The sequence below is a fragment of the Rhinolophus sinicus genome, linkage group LG09 (assembly GCF_036562045.2).
Source record: "Rhinolophus sinicus isolate RSC01 linkage group LG09, ASM3656204v1, whole genome shotgun sequence".
Classification (NCBI taxonomy): domain Eukaryota; kingdom Metazoa; phylum Chordata; class Mammalia; order Chiroptera; family Rhinolophidae; genus Rhinolophus; species Rhinolophus sinicus.
The window spans coordinates 105,154,074-105,175,191 of record NC_133758.1 but is presented as its reverse complement, the minus strand read 5'-3'; the positions used below and the strand labels follow the sequence as shown (position 1 = coordinate 105,175,191).

At 37.2% G+C, this 21,118-nt stretch overlaps 1 protein-coding gene across 1 annotated transcript in view; it reads right to left on the bottom strand.

Moving 5' to 3' along the window:
* Nucleotides 1-4,100: 4,100 nt before the first annotated feature.
* PLEKHA8 (pleckstrin homology domain containing A8) overlaps nt 4,101-21,118 on the bottom strand; it is a 71,421-nt gene continuing 54,403 nt past the window's right edge. The window contains exon 14 of the mRNA XM_019726184.2: nt 4,101-4,242. Coding sequence (XP_019581743.2) covers nt 4,198-4,242 — 45 coding nt within the window. The 3' untranslated portion in view covers nt 4,101-4,197. The remainder of the gene's footprint in view (nt 4,243-21,118) is intronic.

Below are 21,118 nucleotides of genomic sequence, written 5' to 3'. Positions count from 1 at the left end.
GATGACAGCACACGGGCTTTACTCCAGTCTTGCCCCTACAAGCATGCGTGTCCTCAGCTACAACGCTGGGACAGCAGCTGAGAGGAAGAGTGAAGCTAAGACAACTCCATCAGTCCAACAGAAAACAGGAAGGGAATACAAAGAAGCCAAGAAAATTTATTATAAAGAAAGCACACAAAATAAGATGGAGTAAGTAATTCTAATTTAAGTGTAATCATAATCAGTATGAATGGACTTAACCCACAGATGAGAACATACATAGATTGCCAGATAGGAAAAATCAAACAAAACTCATCGGTATGCTGTTTATAAGAGACACTTAAGTTACACCAGAGTGAATGTGAAAGCAAAGGAGTGGGAAAATATGTTAACAGGAAAATATAGTAACAGGTAAAATGATATATTTTTTTAAAAAGGTAAAATCCATGATGCTTATATAAATAGAAAATGAAACATTAAAGATTTTATTTAACTCTTTAGTTAAAGAGGGAAACAGTAAGACGCTATAAAGGAGAATTCAGAGCACAACATACACTTTCATAGTTGATCGGGAATGAATGCACAAATAGATGCAAAATTGGTTACTCTCCACAGGGTAATAATCAAATGCAAGTCACTGGAATATTCGTATATTCTGTGTGTATTATGTTTGGTAGAGTAGGACACAGACTTTATTTCTATGAACAAGAATTAGTTGCGTTACTATCAGTTTTCTGTAAAGCAGCTCAAAGAAAACGAAAGAGTCAGAAAACTTGGAAGGGTGCGCTCCCAAACGGTGCACAGTTTTCCACTCAAGACACCAAGTAACGTTTTGGTCTATTTTAAAGTCGTTTACAACTTTTCCCTAGTCTCCCCTCTCCTTTTGTGATCATAACAATCTCTAAGAAAGATTATTCTTAAGTTTGATTTGCAAAATCCAGGTCCATTATAGTAATTTGACCAATTAGAAAATGAGTTTCTGTCTAGAACTTTTTGTAAGGAATGCCAGAATGATCTCTTAAAAGATTTTGCTCTCCTGTGGCTAGGAAACTCTTGCCATCAATTTTCATCTGCAGGACCTATAAATTTGGGTGAATTTCTTTGTTCTTAAAGTCCCCCCAATTTTTTAAAGGTTCCCTGTCTGTCAGGAGACAACCTTCCTGTAAGGCTGGGATCCTGTAAGCCACACATGAATGAGTTTTCCTCGGGGGACTTTGTAAGCATCAGCTTCATAAGTGAAGTCAGCCTTCGGTCCTTAAAAGTGGTTGGTCACATCTGACAAAATAAGCATCATTCTCCACCATGACACTCCGTGTAAGGTCCTGATTGTACAATTGATTCATTCAACTGTATCCTGCGCTAAGGAGGAGAACAGGTTCTTATTAAACCTTTGCACATTACTACATTGCCACAAAAAGTAAGAGTTTCTGAATTCTGTGGGGTTAGTGAGAATCGAATATAATTTTTAAATGTTTCATTTCAGTGCACAAAAGCAGGGCCTACAAAATTGTATCAGTTCAAGACAGCTTAGGAAGAAAGAAAAGTTTATTTACACAACCAGAATAGAGAACACGGAAACAAAATCAACAACATTCACCCCCCCAAAAAAAATCAGTGAACTTTCTCTCATCAGTTCATTCAGTCTGACGTAACTAATTCCTGTCCTATGGGTCTGGGGTTAGCAGTCCTCTTGACTCCAAACAGTCCTGGAGGTCTTGACTCAGTCCACCAGCCTGTCTGAAAGTCAGCTAAGGGATGCCGGCTCAGAAGCCTGTACCCTAGAGGTTATGTTTTAAAGCGCTGATGTTTTGCTGTAACTGGTACAGTGCTTTTCTATACCTGGAGAAAGCTCTGAGACCATCCTTCTTGGTTGAAGACAAAATCTGGCCTGTTGTTTACAGCTGAGCCTTCATGCAAACATCAGATTAAAACAAAAACTATCTGCAGATGGCAGAGACTTAAAAAGTTGTGGTTAATTTATAACCAGGAATCCTCTAATGTGAAAGGTCTGATGAGGGGTACCTAGTAACACAACCAGCAAGGAAATTGGGTTGTTTCTATGGCATGGCAAGAAAAAGATAACAAAGCCATTCCAAAAAAGAAAAAAATAATAGAAAAACTGTTCCTAAGGATAATGATTCAGCTTATATTCAAAGAAATCTGATTCATAGAAATGGAGAAACACAATTTTATAGAGGAAAAAAATCTTGAGATATAATTATCATGAAACATAATATACCAAGAATACACTAAGAATATCAAGTAAGAAGATTCAAGAGCAGAGCCTAGCCATCTGTATCTTTATAAAATTCCAGAGATAAGTCTGATGTGTATCCTCATTTGAAAACCACTGGCCTAGAAGATACCAGGTACAAATTAAAGAAATAGAACGGTGGCCAGGCCAAGGTAACATGTTAAATAACAACAGAAATTAGGACTGGGAACAGTGTAGTGTTGTTGTCTGACAGCATCAGGCAAAGTGTTGCCAGGACTCTGATAAATATAGGAAAACACAACACACTAAGCATTTGATCAGTATTTTAACTGAGGGTAAAACAGATCATGGACAGACAGAGTATTGACAAATCTCCAGGGACTTCCTAGAAAACTTACCATTTCTGAAATATTTATATTACCAATATTTTATCTATGCACACTTAACTAGGGGAAGCCGAGTTTCTCTTCTGATTTGACAACTGTTCTCATGCAACTCCCACAATAGTAACACATTAAACAAACCTAGCACTTCTCTATTTCTAAGGTAAAAGAACGGTCTTTGTGACTTCCAGGGCCCCTCTGGGAAATCACAAGATTGTTTTAGGTATAAAAGATAACCTTGATTTTCTGTATACTTAAAAATGGTTAAAATGGTGAATGTTATGTTTTGTATATTTTACCATAACAAAAAGTTTAAAAAATAAAATAAATTATGATCAATGCCCCCTTCCTCCCCCCCAATCCTGATTTTATTTTACTTTTTCTAAATTGAAGATCTAATTTTTGGGAAGATGAAAATAAAAACTTGTCAGAAGATATTTAGATACTCGATTAAGATAGGATCATGGTTGCCTTAGAAACAATTGGTTACCTAATTAGAGTCATAACAAAGCATTTAAAAAAACCATAGATGGTAACAGGATTCACAAGAAACTTTGCTCTTTCACGAGTGAAGAACATTTCTTCTTTTTCTTCCGTAAATAATCACGGATATAGTAAAGTCAACATGAAGCACCCGAAATTATTCTGGTAAGGCCCAGAATCTTTGCTATCCAGGCAGATTGATTACACAGTGAGTAACAACAGCCTTTTTTTACACTGTAGACCAAAGCATTACGTACTTAGTAAACCAAGGCAACAAGCACACCCACCTTGGGCAAACTTTGCTAAGATTTTATGACGTGATAGAGCTACTTTTCAGTCTCAAGTATTATAAACTAGGCAAATGAAATTCTCTTTTCAAGTTTTGTCCTCCATTATGCTTTTTCGTATTCTGAAACAAACCGACATTTTATTTTAGAACAGATCTCGGGGTGGGGGTAAGGGGTTGCAAGGTCAAAATTAGTAATATAACAACACTGAGATGTTATTTATGTTAACATGCAATGCATTCATCATTGCTATTGTCAAATGAATAGATATATATTCAAAAAAAATTTCATTTTCTATTTTTAATACAGTAAATATTGATAAATATTGATAAACAAAAGTTCTTTGGGGCCCTCAATAAACTGCAGAAGTGTAAAAGGGGCCCAGAAACTAACAAACAAACAAACAAAAGTCTAAGAACCACTGCCTTAGGACAAAATTACCTTTTCCTTGGAAAACAAAATCAATATACAGTTGTATCTCTTTGTCACTATTGCTCCTAGTGTAGCTGCAATAACTCATATTCATTAAGCTTTTAACCACAATAATTAACTTCTGTTTATAATGGCCCAAAGATATATCCTCTCTGTAGCATATAAAAATAAGAAGCCAAAGTGTACAACTAAATTATGGTTAGTAATCAACATTGTTTACTCTGCCTTACTTGGTTACATATACTAGAAAGCTGATCCAAACTAGCTTAAGCAAAGAAGAAAAAGCATTGGACCAGATAACTGAGAAGTCCAAGAGCTGAATAACCTCGGCATGGTTGATGGTAGATGCTCAAATAAAATCACTGGATGTTTGTCTCTCTCCATCCCTTGGCGTTTTCCTCTGGGCTGGCCCTGTTCGTTAGCAGTCGGTCTTCTCCGGATGCAGGTACAACCCCCAGCAACTCTAAAAAGTATCAGAGCTTTGTAACTCCACCCACACCGTCCTTAAGTAGCTCTACTTGGAGCAAATGTGGATATCCCACATTTTGTTTATCCATTCATCAGTTGATGGAGATTTGAACTATTTCCACCTTTCAGCTATTGTGAACAGTGCTGCTGTAAATATTTAAGTAAGAGCTCTTGTCTGAATACCTGTTTTCAATTCCTTTCACTTTATACCCAGGTGTAAAATTGCTGGGTCACATGGTAATTCTATGTTTAACTTGTTTTCCACAGTGGCTGCGCCATTTCACATTCTCATCAGCAATGTGTGAGGGTTCCAGTTTCTCCACATCCTTGCCAACACTTATTCTCCTTTATTATTGGTATTACTATTAATTAATTACTTTATTTATTTATGTATTTTCACTATAGCCATCCTAGTGTGTATGAAGAGGTATCTCATTGTGGTTTTGCATTTCCCTTATAATTAAGTTCTTAGCTTTCCAATTGTACAGAAAAGATTGTTTGCTCTCAGAGGCATGGATTATATCTCATAGGCTTAATCTTTTCAGGGCTGAGAATATAGTGGGTAATTAATCGTTACCTGTTGACAAATTTTTCATTCAGCAAACATGTACAAGAGAGTCTGAGCTTTCTTTGTGTATCAGCTCAGCATCTATCAGAAGAGTTATATTTAACCTCAGGAGGTCAGAAGATTAGAGCCAGCTGTGACAACAGGGCCCTAAACCTACATGTTCACACCTCAACAGGAGGCAGCAATGGAAGGGAGCTTCAGAAGCTCTCTAATCCACAGCACCAAATAGTGACTGAAGGGCAGTTACAGTTAGAACAGGTATCGCTGATGTTTTCATCTTTAAGAAAATGTGTCTTGGCAGAAACCTCTTGAGGCAGATGGGAGCCCACTTCCTAGAGGTTTGGTGGACTCATGTGAGCCCAACACGCCACGACGATAAGACTTCTGCCATAATCGAAGGGTCATGTGCTCTTATGAATGAGACTTTTAATTTGGAGCATTCATTACGTGTAAGATACCGTCCCAGGCAATTTATTAATAGCTGAGAGGGCCAAGCACAGCTTTCAGACATTATCTCAATCTTAATAATAGTTCTTTCTCCTATTGCAGCACTAGTTCTGTCTGGGTTCAGATCTGAGCTCTGCCATTTACCAGTGATGAGATTAACCTCTGTGAGCATCAATTTCCTTATCTACAAAGATGGACATTAAAATGCCCATCTCTTAGGGTTCTTTTCAGGATGAGCGAAGATAACCTGCGTACCTTGCTGCAATGTCTGGTACAGGAGAGAAGTCAATACATCTTAGTTTCCTTTGCCTTCACTTCTAAGTAGGGATATTACAGATTTTTTTCCTCCTACTTTGTAGATGGGAAAAGTGAGGACCAAGTCTCAATGAATGAGAACTCCTCATCTTTTGGGGTGTCCTCCCAGCTCACAGCTGTTTCCAACTCACTGGGAACTGCGCCCTGAACCAGGTGACGACCCACAGCAGTCACGTTTTCCCCACAGACCACTGCTCCTTTGGGTGACTGTTGATTGAATCGAGGGAGACAGACATGGGACTAATGTGGGCCAATCAGATCCTTGGGCAAGAATTGGACTTGAGACTAAGAGACAGAAAGTTAAAATCTTTCTGTGGCCAAAACTGTGCCCCAGAACTTAGGATTTAGATGCCATTACCTTCTGGCATTGGGATGGGGGAAGTAGAGAAAGCTAGTCCTCAGAGAGAGATGAGGCATATAGATAAGCAGAAAGAAACAGTTCCTCCAATGCCTTTCCAGTACTCAGTTCTAGTCCCTTCTGAGCCCAGCTCACACTTTTTCCTTTGGATTCTATGATACCCAGATGCACAGTTATGATAAATTCCCTTATGTTGCTTCTCAAAGTTTGGGAGGCAAGCTTTTCACAGGCCACGGACTCAAATGGGAAAGCCACTGAACTTTATTTCCTGTAACACAGTTCAATTCTGAGCCCTCACTCTACCTGATGACAGAAAAGCAATAGGTAGACACAGTCATTTCAATGTTTTCCAGGCATTTTAGGTTTCACTCAATTCACGATATTCTCACATGTGTCCTTTTCTCCATATTGTCATCTCTGGACTTCTTGGGCCTCCGGGCATTGGAGGAGGCATTTAGTCCATGTCAATCCTCCGGGAGAGAGATGTAACTGAGACATGAGGCACTCCATCTGCTCCTGGGTCATCGTGTCCTTGAAGGCCACTCTCCACCCACCTCATTTTCTCCACAGCTCTCTGGCCACTGTCAGAGATTTTTGGGCCCCTTTTAAGAACTCACCAGCAGCTACATCTTTTTATGTTTATTTTGAAATTAAAAAGTTTTTTACTAAAGTCTGGGCAATCTTTAATCTGCAGGAAGTAGGGTCATTTAGTTATTCTACTAATTTCTTTCTAACCGCTTGTTTACAACATAAATTTTGTGCCTTGATCTTTTTAGGGGGCAGCCTTTGGAACCTTAAAATTCCTTTTTCTCTCATAAATCCAGGCTGTTGTAAATCAAAGGTGTTGGACTATAAACGATTGTTTTTACTATAAATTCTAGTAAGCTGGAACTAATTTGAATTTCAAGCACCTAATGTGGAACTCGAATCGATTTGGTCGAGAGGTTGCATAGTGGTGACTCAAGGGGGAGGGCCAACGGGGTAACTTATAGAAAATGCACATTTCACAATGCTGGATGAGTTTGAGTTGCTTTCTCAATTACTCTGAGCTAAAAACCCTGGTCTCCCAAGAACACGTTCCACCCTTTGATGCTGACTGTCTTTTACAGTTTCCAGGATTATCTCCTTCGTACTGTTCAATCTGCCTTCACAATCATTATATCCATTGGGATATCGATGCTGCAGGGCAGATAGAAAGGCTGTGCCAAAGTTAGACCTACATTTTCAAGACCAAATGAAACACAACGCCCATTTTCCTGAAGTCAAACTGTTTTTAGAAGGAGCGAAGGGGAATGGCATTCCATCAGGCATGCTTGTCATTCCCCAACCTTGGTTTCAGATTGTCCTTATGCCCTGGCCCATGGAGAGGCTCGCTGTTAAATTCTGTTCTCTCACAGCCCTGACATAGCAACTGTGTTTGGGGGCCACTTTTAGACAGTCTAAGCTTCACTTACAGAGCAGTGGCAACAAGAAAGCGTCTGAGATTCAGTTGCAGCAAATCAGAGACGAGACAATATGTTCAGAATATACCTAGTTATTCAGAATAGTCCATGAAAACCAGTTCTATGGGAGAGATACAACATTATCTTGCTTTAAATGTAAGGCATTTATCAGTGGCACAAAGTTAGAATGGTAGGGCTCTTAGAGTAGGTATTCCCTTTTTTATTTTTAGGTGGCAGGGTAAAGAAAAGTAAATTTAATGAACTTTAATGATATAATAAAACCACAATATACTACCAGGTGAAGAAAATTAGTAAACGGATGTACACATATGAATCCAGTTAGGAAATACAGTTGACCCTAGAACAATGCAGGTCTGTTGGGGAGTGAGGGTGGCTGTTAGGGGCACCGACTCCTGTGCAGTCAAAAATCCACATATAACTTTTGACTTCCCAAACATGTAACTACTAATAGCTCACTGTGGACCAGAAGCCTGACCAATAACATAAACAGTAGATTAACACATATTTTGTATGTGATATGTAGTATATGTTGTATACTACATATCACAAGCTAGAGCAGGGAAAATGTTAAGAAAATCATGAGGAAAAGAAAATACATTTACGCTATTTACTGAAAAAAACTCCATGTATAAGTGGACCTGCAACGTTCGAACCTGTGTTGATCAAGGGTCAATTGTCACACACACACAAACACACACACACACAGGTGTGTATAGGTATATTTAGACACATATAAAAATAAAATAAGGAAACCCATCAACACTGCTCACTTCTGGGTAGTGGGATCATGAATAGTTTACATTTTCCTCCTAACCCTTGTACACATGTCCCCCATTTTTTATTATTCTATCAAGAGAAAATAATGAACATCCTACTTTTTTAAAGGGTGGAATGAGACTTCCAATTCTCATAAGATGAGGAGAAAAGATAATCTGAAATTTTTCCTGCCACGTTTCTTAGAAATGCTTGACAAAATACAGCAAAAATTATTTTAAATGTATGAATGAACTAGCAAGAGAGAAAGGAAGTGCCGAAGTGTGTCAGTAACAAAGAGGAAAGTGAGTGGTCAGGATGTGGGATCCTGCTGCTGCTGGGGTGAGGCCCAGGATTCTTAAATAAAGCAGTTTTTAAAGGGCTGCATCCTTACGGAAAGAGTAGATTAGGGAAAACATTGATCCACTGGCACGGAGATACAAAAAAGAATTTGTATGCTTCTGCCTGGGTGGGAAAAATGTCTATCTGAGAAACAAAATCTCCAGGTCTTTTTCTACCCCAAATTTGGGGGTTCATATTTGCAAATGATCCAGGAACCATGAAGATAAATGACCTCCAAGACGATCAATGACTGAAAGGATGGTCCAGGAACGGTGATCTCTCTGTGCTCTGTGGCAAATGCAAAACAGCCCTGGAGAGGCTCCCTGGCCCCCAGGCCATAGGGGATGCTCCCAGAAAACAGGCTTCTCTACAGATGAGCCCACAAACAAAAATGATGACACGTAGGAGGACAGAATCCTCCATGAGAACCAGCAGACGCAATAGCACCAAAAGATTCCCTAAAACTTCACATAACAGGATGACAATCTGAAAGAGACCGTAAAATACTCATGTTTAAAATTGTTAAAGGCCTAAAAGATGTAATTAAGACACTAAGAAAAGAACAGGTCCTATGACAGACACTGTTGCATGACAGTTATAAGCACAGAATCTGGAGCTCAACTGGGTAAATTCCAATACTGTCACCAGTGAGTGGGATGGTGCCACCTATTAGCTTGATTTCTTGATTATTGTGAGCTGAAAACTCTGGTGTCCCATCAATGCTTTCCATCCTTTGACCCTGCTGCCTCTTACAATTTCCAGGATTGTCTCCTCTGTAATAGCCAACCTTATCACAATCCTCATGTCCACTGGGGTGAATCACAATATTTCTATGTCTCAGGTCCCTCCCTCCCTGTAAAGGGAATATTAATGGTCCCTACGCTAATGGGGTATTGTGAGAATTAAATGGTTAATATATGGAAAGTACTTAGAAGACTGCCTATCAAACGATATATTCTAAATCCATTAATTTAAAAACAGACTCTTAGATATCAGATGCAAAGACCCAACCATATGCTGCTCATAATAGGTACACTTAAAATCTAAGGACTCAGAAAGACTCAAAATAATGGAATGGCAAAAAATTATACCAGTAAATACAAATTTTTAAAATTGATACCATGTTTCCCCGAAAATAAGAGCTAGCCAGACCATTAGCTCTAATGGATCTTTTGGAGCAAACATTAATGTAATACCTGGTATTATATTATTATTATATTATATTATGTTATATTATATTAAAGACCCAGTCTTATATTACAGTAAAATAAGACAGGATCTTATATTAATTTTTGCTCCAAAACATGCATTAGAGCTGATGGTCTGGCTAGGTCTTATTTTGGGGGAACACGGTAGCACAATACTCAGTAGCCACAACAGAGGCCAGAAGACAGTGTAATTATGTTGGTATCAAACAAAAAAGACTTTAAAATTTTTAATTTTGTGGGGATAAAAGTCACCACAACACAGAAACACAAACAATTCACTAGGAATATTCAACAGTTCTGATGTTCTATGCACCAGGCAACATAGTGTAATGGACAGAATGAAATGGAAAATTGGACAAATTGACATTCAAAATGTGGCAGACAAAAATAAAATATGGAAAATTTGAAAAACACAATTTATATGACTCAGCATATACAGAAAAAGTCAAGGTTTTCCGACTACAATTTGAAATTAGTGAGCAAAAAGAAACCCTTTCAAAAAATATAAAAACACACTTCTAAATAGTTTGTGTCAAAAAAGAAGCCTTAAGTGAAATGAGTACATACTTAGCACTAGAAGTGACAACAACACATAATAAAACATATGGGATACAGCTAAAGGGGAACTTGAATCATTTATGGCCTTAATTGCATATGTTAGAAAAGAGAAAAGCCTGTAAAGTCATAAGAGAAATGTCCATTTTCCAGTTATAAAATAAACATGGCACACCTAGGAAAGTAGAAGCAAGGAAAAAATAAAAACAGAAATGAATGAAATAAGAAACAATAGAGAAAAATCACAAAACCAAAAGTTGCTAAATTAAAAAAAGTTAAATAAGATGACAGAGAATAGTTAAAACAATCTTGAAAAAGAACAAAGTAGGAGGAGTTAAATTTGCCAATTTCAAAATTTACTACAGAGCTGCAGAAATCAAGATAGTGTGGCATTAATAAACTGTTATATTAGAAATCAACTGATTTTTGACAAATGTGCCAAGAAAATTCAATGGGGAAGAATAGCCTTTTCTATAAATGGGGTTGAGACAACTATAATAGATATCCACATGCAAAAGGATGAAACTGGACCCCTACTTTATAATCACATATAAAAATTAACTCAAAGGGGTCATAGATCTAAAACTATGAAACTCTTAGAAGAAAACCTAGGCGTAAAGCTTCACGATCTTGGGTTAGAACATGACTTCTTAGATACAATATCAAACACACAAGCAATAAAATGAAATTAAAAAATGATAAACTGGACCATTAAAATTAAAGACTTCTGTGCTCCAAATTATACCATCAATAAAAGTGAAGACAACCCATAGACTGAGAGAAAATATTTGAAAGTCATATATCTGAAAAGAGACTGGTATCCAGAATATATAAAGAAGTGTTACAACTCAATAGTGAAAAAATAAGTAACTAAATTTAAAAATTGAGCAAAGGATTTGAACAGACATTTTTCCAGTGAAGGTATACAAATGGCCAATAAGCACATGAAAAGATGCTCAACATCATTAGTCCTCAGGGAAATGCAAATGAAAACCATGAGATTCCACTTCACACCCACTAAGATGGCTATAGTTTGAAGAAGCATTGGTGAGGATGTGAAGAAATTGGAACCTTCATATATTGCTGGTGGATTGTAAAATGGTGCAACCACTTTAGAAAACAATTTGGCAGTTTCTGGAAATAATAAACATGGAGTTACCATATAACCAAGCAGTTCTGTTCCCAGGTATACATCCAAGAGAAACAAAAACATATATGTACACACAAAGATGGGTACACAAATATACATAGCAGCATTATTCATATTAGCCAAAAAATGTGAACAATCCAAATGCCCATCAATGGTGAATGGATAAACAAAATGTAGTGTATCCACACAATGGAACACTTTTCAGCAATGAAACAGAATGAAGTACTGATATATACTATGATATGGGTGAACCTCAAAAACATGCTAAGTGAAAGAAGTCAGTCATAAAAGACCACATATTGTATTATTCCACTTACATGAAAGGTCCAGAATAGAAAAATCCAGAGACAGAAAGCAGGTTAGTGGTTGGCATGGCCTGGAGAAGGGAGGAATGGGAGGTGACTGCTTAATGGGCACAGGGTTTCTTTTTGGGGTGATGAAAATATTCTAAAATTTGATTATGGTGAGGATTGTTCAACTTTGTAACATAATAAAAACCACTGAACTGTACACTTTAAATGGGTAAGTTTTACGAGACTAATTGTACTCAATACAATTGAGTTTTGACAAATCAAATAAAACAGCATTAAATACAATGCTGTATTCTGGATTGCATCCTGGAACAGAAAAGGACACTAGTGGAAAAACAGGTAAAACCTGAATAATGTCTGTAGTGTAGTAATAATGTTTGTACTAAGTAATTGTACCAATATTAATTGATAAACAAATGTACATGGTTATGTGAGAAGTTAACATTAGTGAAGATGGGTGAAGGTTTTACAGGAACTCCGTATTATCTTTGCAACTTTTCTGTAAGTTGGGAATTATTCCAAATTAAAAGTAAGAAACAACCACAACAAACCTTTAGTGCATTCAATAGAGAGAGACAGAGAGAGAGAGAGAGAGACAGACACAGAGAGAGAGAGATGGCACAAATAAATAATTAGGAATGACAATGGGATTTAAACTACAAAACAGTGGAAATAACTGCTAATAACCATAATACTAAGAATAATTATGTACCAGCACTGTCGGGTCTCTGAGCTCAAGATGAATTCCATAATGTGACACAGTTTGAGATAAGGAATAGGTTCTTTGGGGGAAACCTACAACACAAGGGTCAGCAAGAAGAGACATGATTTGTGGTTCACTGTCCTCCCATTGCTGCATGGAGAGTCATGTCAGGACCTGGCTGACGAGCTGTCAGAGTGATCTGGATTTAAGGGCTTCATGCTTGTAGCAGTCGCTGAGAAAGTCAGTTGCCTAGCACCTGGACACTGGGGGTGGGGTGGAGGGGGACTGTGAAAGCAGCAGGCCCTCATACCAAAGGAAGGGAGCGATGGTCCTGTGGGAAGCTGAGTTTGAGTGTGGCCCTGCTTCTAGGAGAAGGTGGGGTCAAGTCCTAGCTGGCTTCTTGTCCAGTCTACCCAGAGTAAGTTCAGCTCTCAGGGTCATTTTGGCACAATTCCACTTGGTGCTCATAACCAGAAAATTGCAAACATACACAAAATGTACAATTTCTTAGAAAAAATAACTTCATGAAACTACTCAAGAAAAAATATAATTTTGGGTTAGATTTATTACTTGAAACAGGAGTTTTAAAATCCACCCACCTCCCTTAAAAAAAAAAAAAGGATAAAATAAAATAACCCATTGAAGCCAGAGATTTTACAGTCAGACCCAAACTTCAAAGAACAGATAATCGTTACCTTAAACAAAGTGTTCCAGTGAATACAAAATGAGGGAACACTGCCCACCTCATTCTATGAAGCAAAATAATTCTGATGGCAAAATCAGATAAGGGCAGTATGAGAAAGTAATAATTAAAGGCTAATCTCATTTCTAAATATAGATGCAAAAATCCTAAATTAAACATTGGTCAACTGAATCCAGAAATGCCTATTAAAAATACATCATTACCCAGTTGGACTCATCCTAGGAATGCAAAGATGGTTAAAATTAGAAAGTCTATTAATGAGATTTACCATATTAACTGGTTAAAGGAGAAAACCATATAATCGTTTCAATAAATGTAGAAAAAGTTTTGATAATATTCAACATTGTTTCATAATTAATACCAATAGCAAATTAGAAGTAGAAAGCAACTTTCATGGCTTGTTAAATGGCAGCTACCTAAATTATAGCAACTTTCAAAATTATATAGCAAAAATTATATGTAATTGTGAAATGTGGAAAGCATTCCCTTTCAGATTAGAAACACAATGAAGATTTGTTCTGTCACCATTTTTATTCAACATTGTACTGGAGCTTTTCACTAGTGAGATAAGACAAGAAAAGGAAATAAAAGTTACAAGGATTGAAAAGGAAAAAAATATGAAATAAAAAAGAATCTTCAAACTACTAAAAATAAGGGTTTATCACGGTTTTTGAATGCAAAACAGATATATAATATCAATAACATTGCTATTCACCAGCAACAAAAATCATAAAATGTTGTTTTTTAAAAAGGATATATTTTTCAATGGCAACAATAAAATATAAGGTACCTAGGAATAAATATAACAAAAGATGTATGAGACTTTTACTAATAAAATTATAACACTTTATTGAAGAATGCAGTAGAATACCTAAATATATGGAAATATAAACCATATTTATTGATGGGAAGATGCAATTTTGTAGCAACTGCAGTTTCCCCCCAAAATCAGTCTAACAAATTCAGTATAATTATAATAAAAGTTTCATTGAACAAAATATTTTTCAAAACTTGACAAGATTATCCTTAAATTCATGCAGAAGATTAAAGGGTGAAGAATAGCCAAAACTCAAAATTTTTTGAGAGGAAACACAAACTCTGTGTGTGTGTGTGTAGTGGAGGGAACTGACTCCAAAAGACATCAACAGTTCCTTTAAAAAATAGTGTGGTATTGGCCCAGAGAGTGACAATTAGGCAAATGGAACAGAACAGAGACTAGAATTAAACTAATTTATATATGAGAGTGGAAGCATTTAAATGATAGGAAAAGGATAGCCCCAACAGTGCTGAGACCAGTGGGGATTCATAAGGAAAAGACCAAATTAATCCAAACCACATTCCACACACAAATAATTTCCAGATGGTTTCAAGACCTAAAGGTGAAAAATTACTAAATTATTGGAAAAAATAGCACACGATGTCTTAGTGATATTTGAATACGCAATTATTTTCTAAACCAAACCCAACAAGAATTAATCATAAAGGAAAAATGGATCCATTTGATTATATTAAAATTAAAAACTTATTTTATAACAAAAGGCACAAGATGTAAAGTGAAAAGACAAGCCATCATCTAAGAGATGATATTTGATATTCATGTAACCAATATACAATAACTAGATTTAAAAATAAAAGATAAACAACCCAAGAGAAAAATGATGAAAAGTATGAACAAGTGATGGCCAGAGGAAGAAACCTGAATGTCACATAAGAAACTATGTTCCCCAACCCCTCCTTTTTCTTAGTGATTTGTGGTTCCTCATTTGTGAGCTATCTAGTCACATCCTTTGTATCTTTTTCTATTTTCTAAGTGACGTGTGGGAATTCTTTGTGTTTTGAACATACTCTTTTGATCTGGCTCTTCTGCCCTTGCAATGTTGGCCATGCTGGTCTCACCCTGTTGTTCCTGAGAACATGTTTTTTACTTAACTTTTAAAATTTAACTATGATTTGCATACATTTAGCATTAGTGCTTTCAGTGTCTTAAGAAATCTTGTCTACCCCAAATTCACAAATATTGCCCCATGTTTCCTTGTAGAACCTTTCCCCCCACTTTTACATTGTTACATGCTCTATCTTGAATTATTTTTGTGGGGTGTGAGGTATCTGTGGAGGTTCATCTCCCCCCACCCTCCACAGGCAGTTGTTCCAGTACCTTTTGTCTTCCGTTCACCATCGAATTACTTTGGTACTTTGACCAAAAGTGAATTGACTATATAAGTGTGGGTTTATTTCTGGACGCTCTCTTGTTCCGTGGATCTTTACACTGAACCATCTTGATTACTGCAGTTTTATAGAAAGCCTTGTGAGTGGCTATTGTAAGTCCTTCAACTTTGTGAACCGTCAAGATTGTTCTGGTTCTTCTAGGTCCTTTACATCTCTATGTAAATTTTAGAATTGGTTCATTAGTTTCTATCGAAATCCTACTGGAATCTAAAAAACGTTTTATTGATAGAATTCACATAGCACACAATTCACTCATTTAAGTGTACAGGTAAAGCATAAAATTCAAATATACAATTCAAAGTGTACAATTCATGCAATAATTTTTGGTATAGTACTTTATCAATTTTTCAAAATTGTGGTAAAATATTTGTCACATAAATTTGCCATTTTAATCATTTTTAAGTAAACAATTCAGTGGCGTTAAGTACATTTTCAAGGTAGTACAACCAATATGTAGTTATGGAGATATTCCATTGTCCCCAATAGAATTTCTGTAGCTAGTATGCAATCACTCCGTATTCCCTCTGCTTCCAGCCCCTGGTAACCTCTACTTTCTGTCTCTGAATTTGCTTAATCTAGATATCTCCTGTAAGTGTAATCATACAATATTTGTCCCTTTGTGTCTGGCTCATTTCATTTAGTATAATGTTTTCAAGTCTCATCCATGTTACAGCACTTATCTAAACAGCATTCTTTCTTCATGGCAGAATAATCCGTTGTTTATATAGACCACATTTTGCTTATCCATTCATCTGTTGATAGATACTTGGGTTATTTCCACCATTTAGCTATTGTGAATAATGCTGCAGTGACTATTGGCATACAAGCGTCTGTTCGAGTCCCTGCTTTCGATTTCTTTGGGTCTATGCCTGGGAGTGGAATTGTTGGGTCACATGGTAATTCTATGTTTAGCTTTTTGAGAAACTGCCAAACTGTTCCCATAACAGCTGCATCATTTGACATGACCACCAGCAATGTACAAGAGTTCCAGTTTCACCACATTCTCACCAACACTAGTTATTTGTGTTTTATTTTATTTTTCATTATAGCCATGCTAGTAGGTGTCACGTGGTATCTTACTGTTGCCTTAATTTGCATTACTCTGATAACTAAGGATGTTGGATATCTTTTCATGTGCTTGCTGGCCATTTATGTATCTTCTTTGGAGAAATGTCTATTTCTCTTTTGCCCATTTTTAAAATCAGGTTGTCTTTTTATTATTGAGTTATAAGTCTTTGTATATTCTGGATACAAGTACCTTATTAGATAGATGGTTTGCAAATATTTTCTCCCATTCTGTAGTTTATATTTTCACTTTCTTGACAATATCTTTGATATACAAAAGTTGTTAGTTTTGACAAGTCCAATTTATCTATTTTTTTGTTTTGTTGCTCATGCTTTTGGTGTCATATCTACATGCTGGTATTTTTACTGGGATTGCACTGAATCTTTAGATCAATTTCAGAAGAACTGACATTGTGATATTGTGATTGATAATATCATATATTTATTTGGTCTTCCATTTCTAGCACAGAGATCCTAAAGGCCTTGGAATTTTCTAAGTTATAAGAGTGATAAAGGCATCTTGATATTCATAACGAACCCCTTTCAATCACACCTGAGCTTATGTTAATGAGGTGACTTTTGGAAAGCACCTAAGGATGGGGGGTGGTTGCCAGGGGACACAACCATGTGGTTAGAGGGTTGACCCTTTCAGTCCCACTGAGGGAAGAGGGAGTGGAGGTTGACTTCAATCACCAATGGCCAATAAATTAATCAATCATGCCTAGCCATGAGTACCTATCCAAAAGGGTGGGGTTCTCAGAACTTCTGTTAGGTGAACACTCAAAAAGTGCTGGGAGAATGGCATGATCCCAGAGGGCAGGGAAGTTTCACGCCCCTTCCCACCCACTTTGCCTTGTGCATCTCTTCCATTTGGCTGTTCCTGACTTATATCTTCTTATAATAAACTGATAAATGTAAGTCAATGTTTCTCTGAGTTCTGTGAACCACTCTACCAAATTAACAATCCCAAGAAGGGAGTTGTGGGAATATCTAATCTACATTCAGTGAGAGGCACAGGTGATAGCCTGGATGTTTGATTGGCACCTGAAATGGACTGGGGGCAGTCTTGTAGGATTGAGCCCTTAACCTGTGGGATCTGATGCTTTCTCTAGGTTGACAGTGTCAGAATTGACTGAGTTTAATTTAGGATACCCAGCTGGTGTTGGAGAATTGCCTGGTGGTATGAAAAACAAAACACACATCAGAGACATCCTATCAATATCAGATCTCCTAACCCATGAACATAGTATACCTTTTAAAATTTATTTTAGGTCTTCTCTATTTGTCCTCAGACATGACCAAATCTAACTAATTATTTCCAAAAGACCCTGTCTGCTAATATCATCCCAGTGGGGGTTAGGCTTTCCACATATGAGTTTTTGGAGGACACAAACATGCTGTTCATGACACGGATACTCTTTCCCTGTGTCTAAATATACAGGCCTAGGGAAATCCCAGGATGGGCCTATTTTGGATCATGTGCCCACTGCTGTGGCCGGAGGGCTGGGCTCTGTGACTGGCAGCGCATCCAGAACTCAAGAGCAGTGAAGAGGCAGTCATTCGAAGAAATGAGTGTGCTCCAAAACAAGGGGAGAGGAGATCAGGGCAGAAAAATATATTAGACATCTTTTGAAGTGATGGGAGGGGTCCTATGGAAAGTGTCAGGTCCACCCTCATGCTCAGCTAGCCATTCTGGAATCCTCCAACTGCGATACAGGTGAAGTATCACAGCTGGCTCCAGGGCTCAGGCAAGAAAGAAGACATGTCCCAGTCTACTGCAGACATGATTAGGTGAAGGCCTCCTCCTTGAAGGGGGCAAGACATCCAGTGCAGAGGGAGGAACCTGCCCTAGGGGCAGCTGTGACTCCTCTGAGACCGGGACAAGTGGCCCAAGTAAGAAAGGTTTACTCAGCCAGGAAACGTCCAGGCACAATGGCGCTATACTTCCCTTGAAAACAATAACTATGAATATCACCACCACCACCACCACCATTTTGGGAGCTCCTACTGTGTGCTTGATGCTGTGCCACACACATTCTGCCCAATTCCTGATTTCACCTTTGTAACAACCTTTTGCAATAGCTATTCTGACCCCCAGGGCAGAATAAGGAGTCTTTCAGCTCTGCACTCTGGTGATCATCTTTTTATACTAAATAAAATAGTCAAGGATTTGGGATTTTATAAAACTCTTAGTGTGACACACACACACACACACACACACACACACACACACACACACACAGAGGGACCCGAGTTCCTCTCATGCAAGTCACAATAGAATACAGGGCTTCCGCAGGTTTCCTCAAACATAATGCTGACTGGTCCTTAAAACAAATGCTTACAGAATGAAGTTTACTGCTGCATTCTCTCATCTGCCATTGCTGGCAGCATAAGCTAATACTGAGCTACAGCTCTACTGCCCAGCAATTTCACTTGGGCAGGGAAAGGGCTGACCTTTCATTTCCAAACTCACAGAAGCACAAAGAAAGAAACCTTTCAGCTTCTCAGATGGACTGCAGCCAATTCATGTGCAGAATTCCCTTGTTGCTGAGTCTTTCTGGCTTGCTCTTGTAAGACAACTGTCAGCCAGTCCAAAGGGCTTCTTTTTCCACTTTTTCATTTGTTTCAGATGTACTGGGCTAGTCACTAGGTATTATACTGGTGTTCAGTTTTTCCGGTTAGCCATAAAAGAATGCAACACTTACGAGTTGTATAAAAATGGGATATGAGTCACGTCTTTGTGGGGGAAAAGGCATAGAAGCTTATGAGTGTAAAATAGCCAGTAGAAAAAAAAAAGTGTGGTGAGATTAACTTAAAAACTTTAGGTACCTTGCTAGAAATTATAAAGCAAATGTCATTAAAAGTCAGAGCACATGCCAGGGGTCGACCTACATTATACAATGCTTTTTAACCTTGTTTTTGAACACCCTCCACCCCATTTTAAAATAAAAACATCGCACAATTATCACACAAGAGTCAAACAATAAAGTTTTCGTACACAGAAAAGAGTAAAATAAAATCAACACCTACTTAAAAATAACCATCACCACACTTGTCTCGTTAGGGAGACCACCTCAGGGAAGATGTAGATGCCTGATCACTGCACTGTACACCTGAAGCTGAAGCTGAACAATAATGAATGTCAACTACAAGTTTATATAAATAAATATACATATATGTATATATATATATATATTTACAAGAAGCGGAGTACAGCATTAGGAATAGAGACAGTGGAAATGTAATGGCTGTGTGCGATGTCAGAGGGGTAGTGGATGGGGGCTGGGGGGTTATTAATGTGTGAGGGATATAAATGATAAATGTCTAACTATCACATTGTTTTGTGCACCTGAAACTAATACTAATAATAAAATAACCATCACCAACTGCAGGTGAGGATCACTTCTGACTTTTTTTTTTACAGACAAAGGTAAAAGGATATAGAGAATATTTTTAGAAATATAAACTCATACTTATTTTTATTTATCATATTTATTTCTAATCACATTAAATTAAAAATAGCATTCAGCGAATGTGCTTGTATTTAAGACAAGAAACTAAAGTAAACTGAAGCAATTACTAACTTTTAAATATTTCTTTATCCCAACAGTATTTCTTTAATAATCCATTGAAGTTTATTTTTCAAAAAAAAAAGTTACCAAAAATAAGAGATCAGCACTTATACCTCCCTTCCCCCATTCCCAATGTATTAATCATACTATTAAAGTTTACAATATTTGCAATATGTATCTATAACATGACTATAATTCCCAGTGTGGTCTTGGTTCTTCATATAAATTCAGTGCTTGCCAACCGTCCTTCTACTGTGAGCTCCCCTATTACTGAGTTATTTGATTCATCTCTCCTATCAAATGGTTTTCTGAAGAAGGGCTCATGGGTGTTGTATTCCCCGACTCAAGAGTACCTGACATTGTAGTTGACAACTTGGCTGCCAATGATATACATACTGTCACTTTTTTCCTACTCAGACCTTTAGATGCATTCCTCCATTGTTTCCTGTCGCTGCATCTTGTGGTAAAGAAGTTTGAGACCCGTTGGTCACATGCTTCCTCTGCCTGAATGAATAATTCTTTTCTCATGCTTGAAGTTCATTAACATCATCAGGACATGTTGTGTTGTCAAGTGCTGTCAAATTTCTAGAACACAGGACACTTTTTCAGTCTGAAGGTTAATTCCTTCATTTCAAGAAAACTTTTCTTTATCATATCTTTCAATACTTCTTTAGTTCTTTTTTTAAATCACCAATTACACATGTTAGAATAGTTTCATCTTCCTACAATTATTTTCTCAAGAATTTAATCTTTGTTTTCTAAATTCTTCCTTTACTGCAGCCATCTCAAGCCTTTTCTTCTGTTATCAATTCTGTTTTTGACTATTTCTTGCTATTTCTAATTCATTTAGTTGTTCTAAAATAGTGTTATTTTTGTTCAAGTTGTTTCCTTAACTTCCTTTTTATTTCATTCTGTTGTTTGATTCCCACATATACAAGCTTTCCTTTTATTGAATTCATGTCCTTTTGAAGTTCTTTGAGAGAAAAATACACCTGTAGGAATTTTGTTTCTTAGATGAGTTTTTTCCCCCATAGGTTCACCTGTTCCGCACTCCACTTCCTTTGCTGGCTGTAGCATATTTCCGTAGCTGCCAGGTCATTTTATTTAAATTTGTTCATTAAGGTGGGCAGCC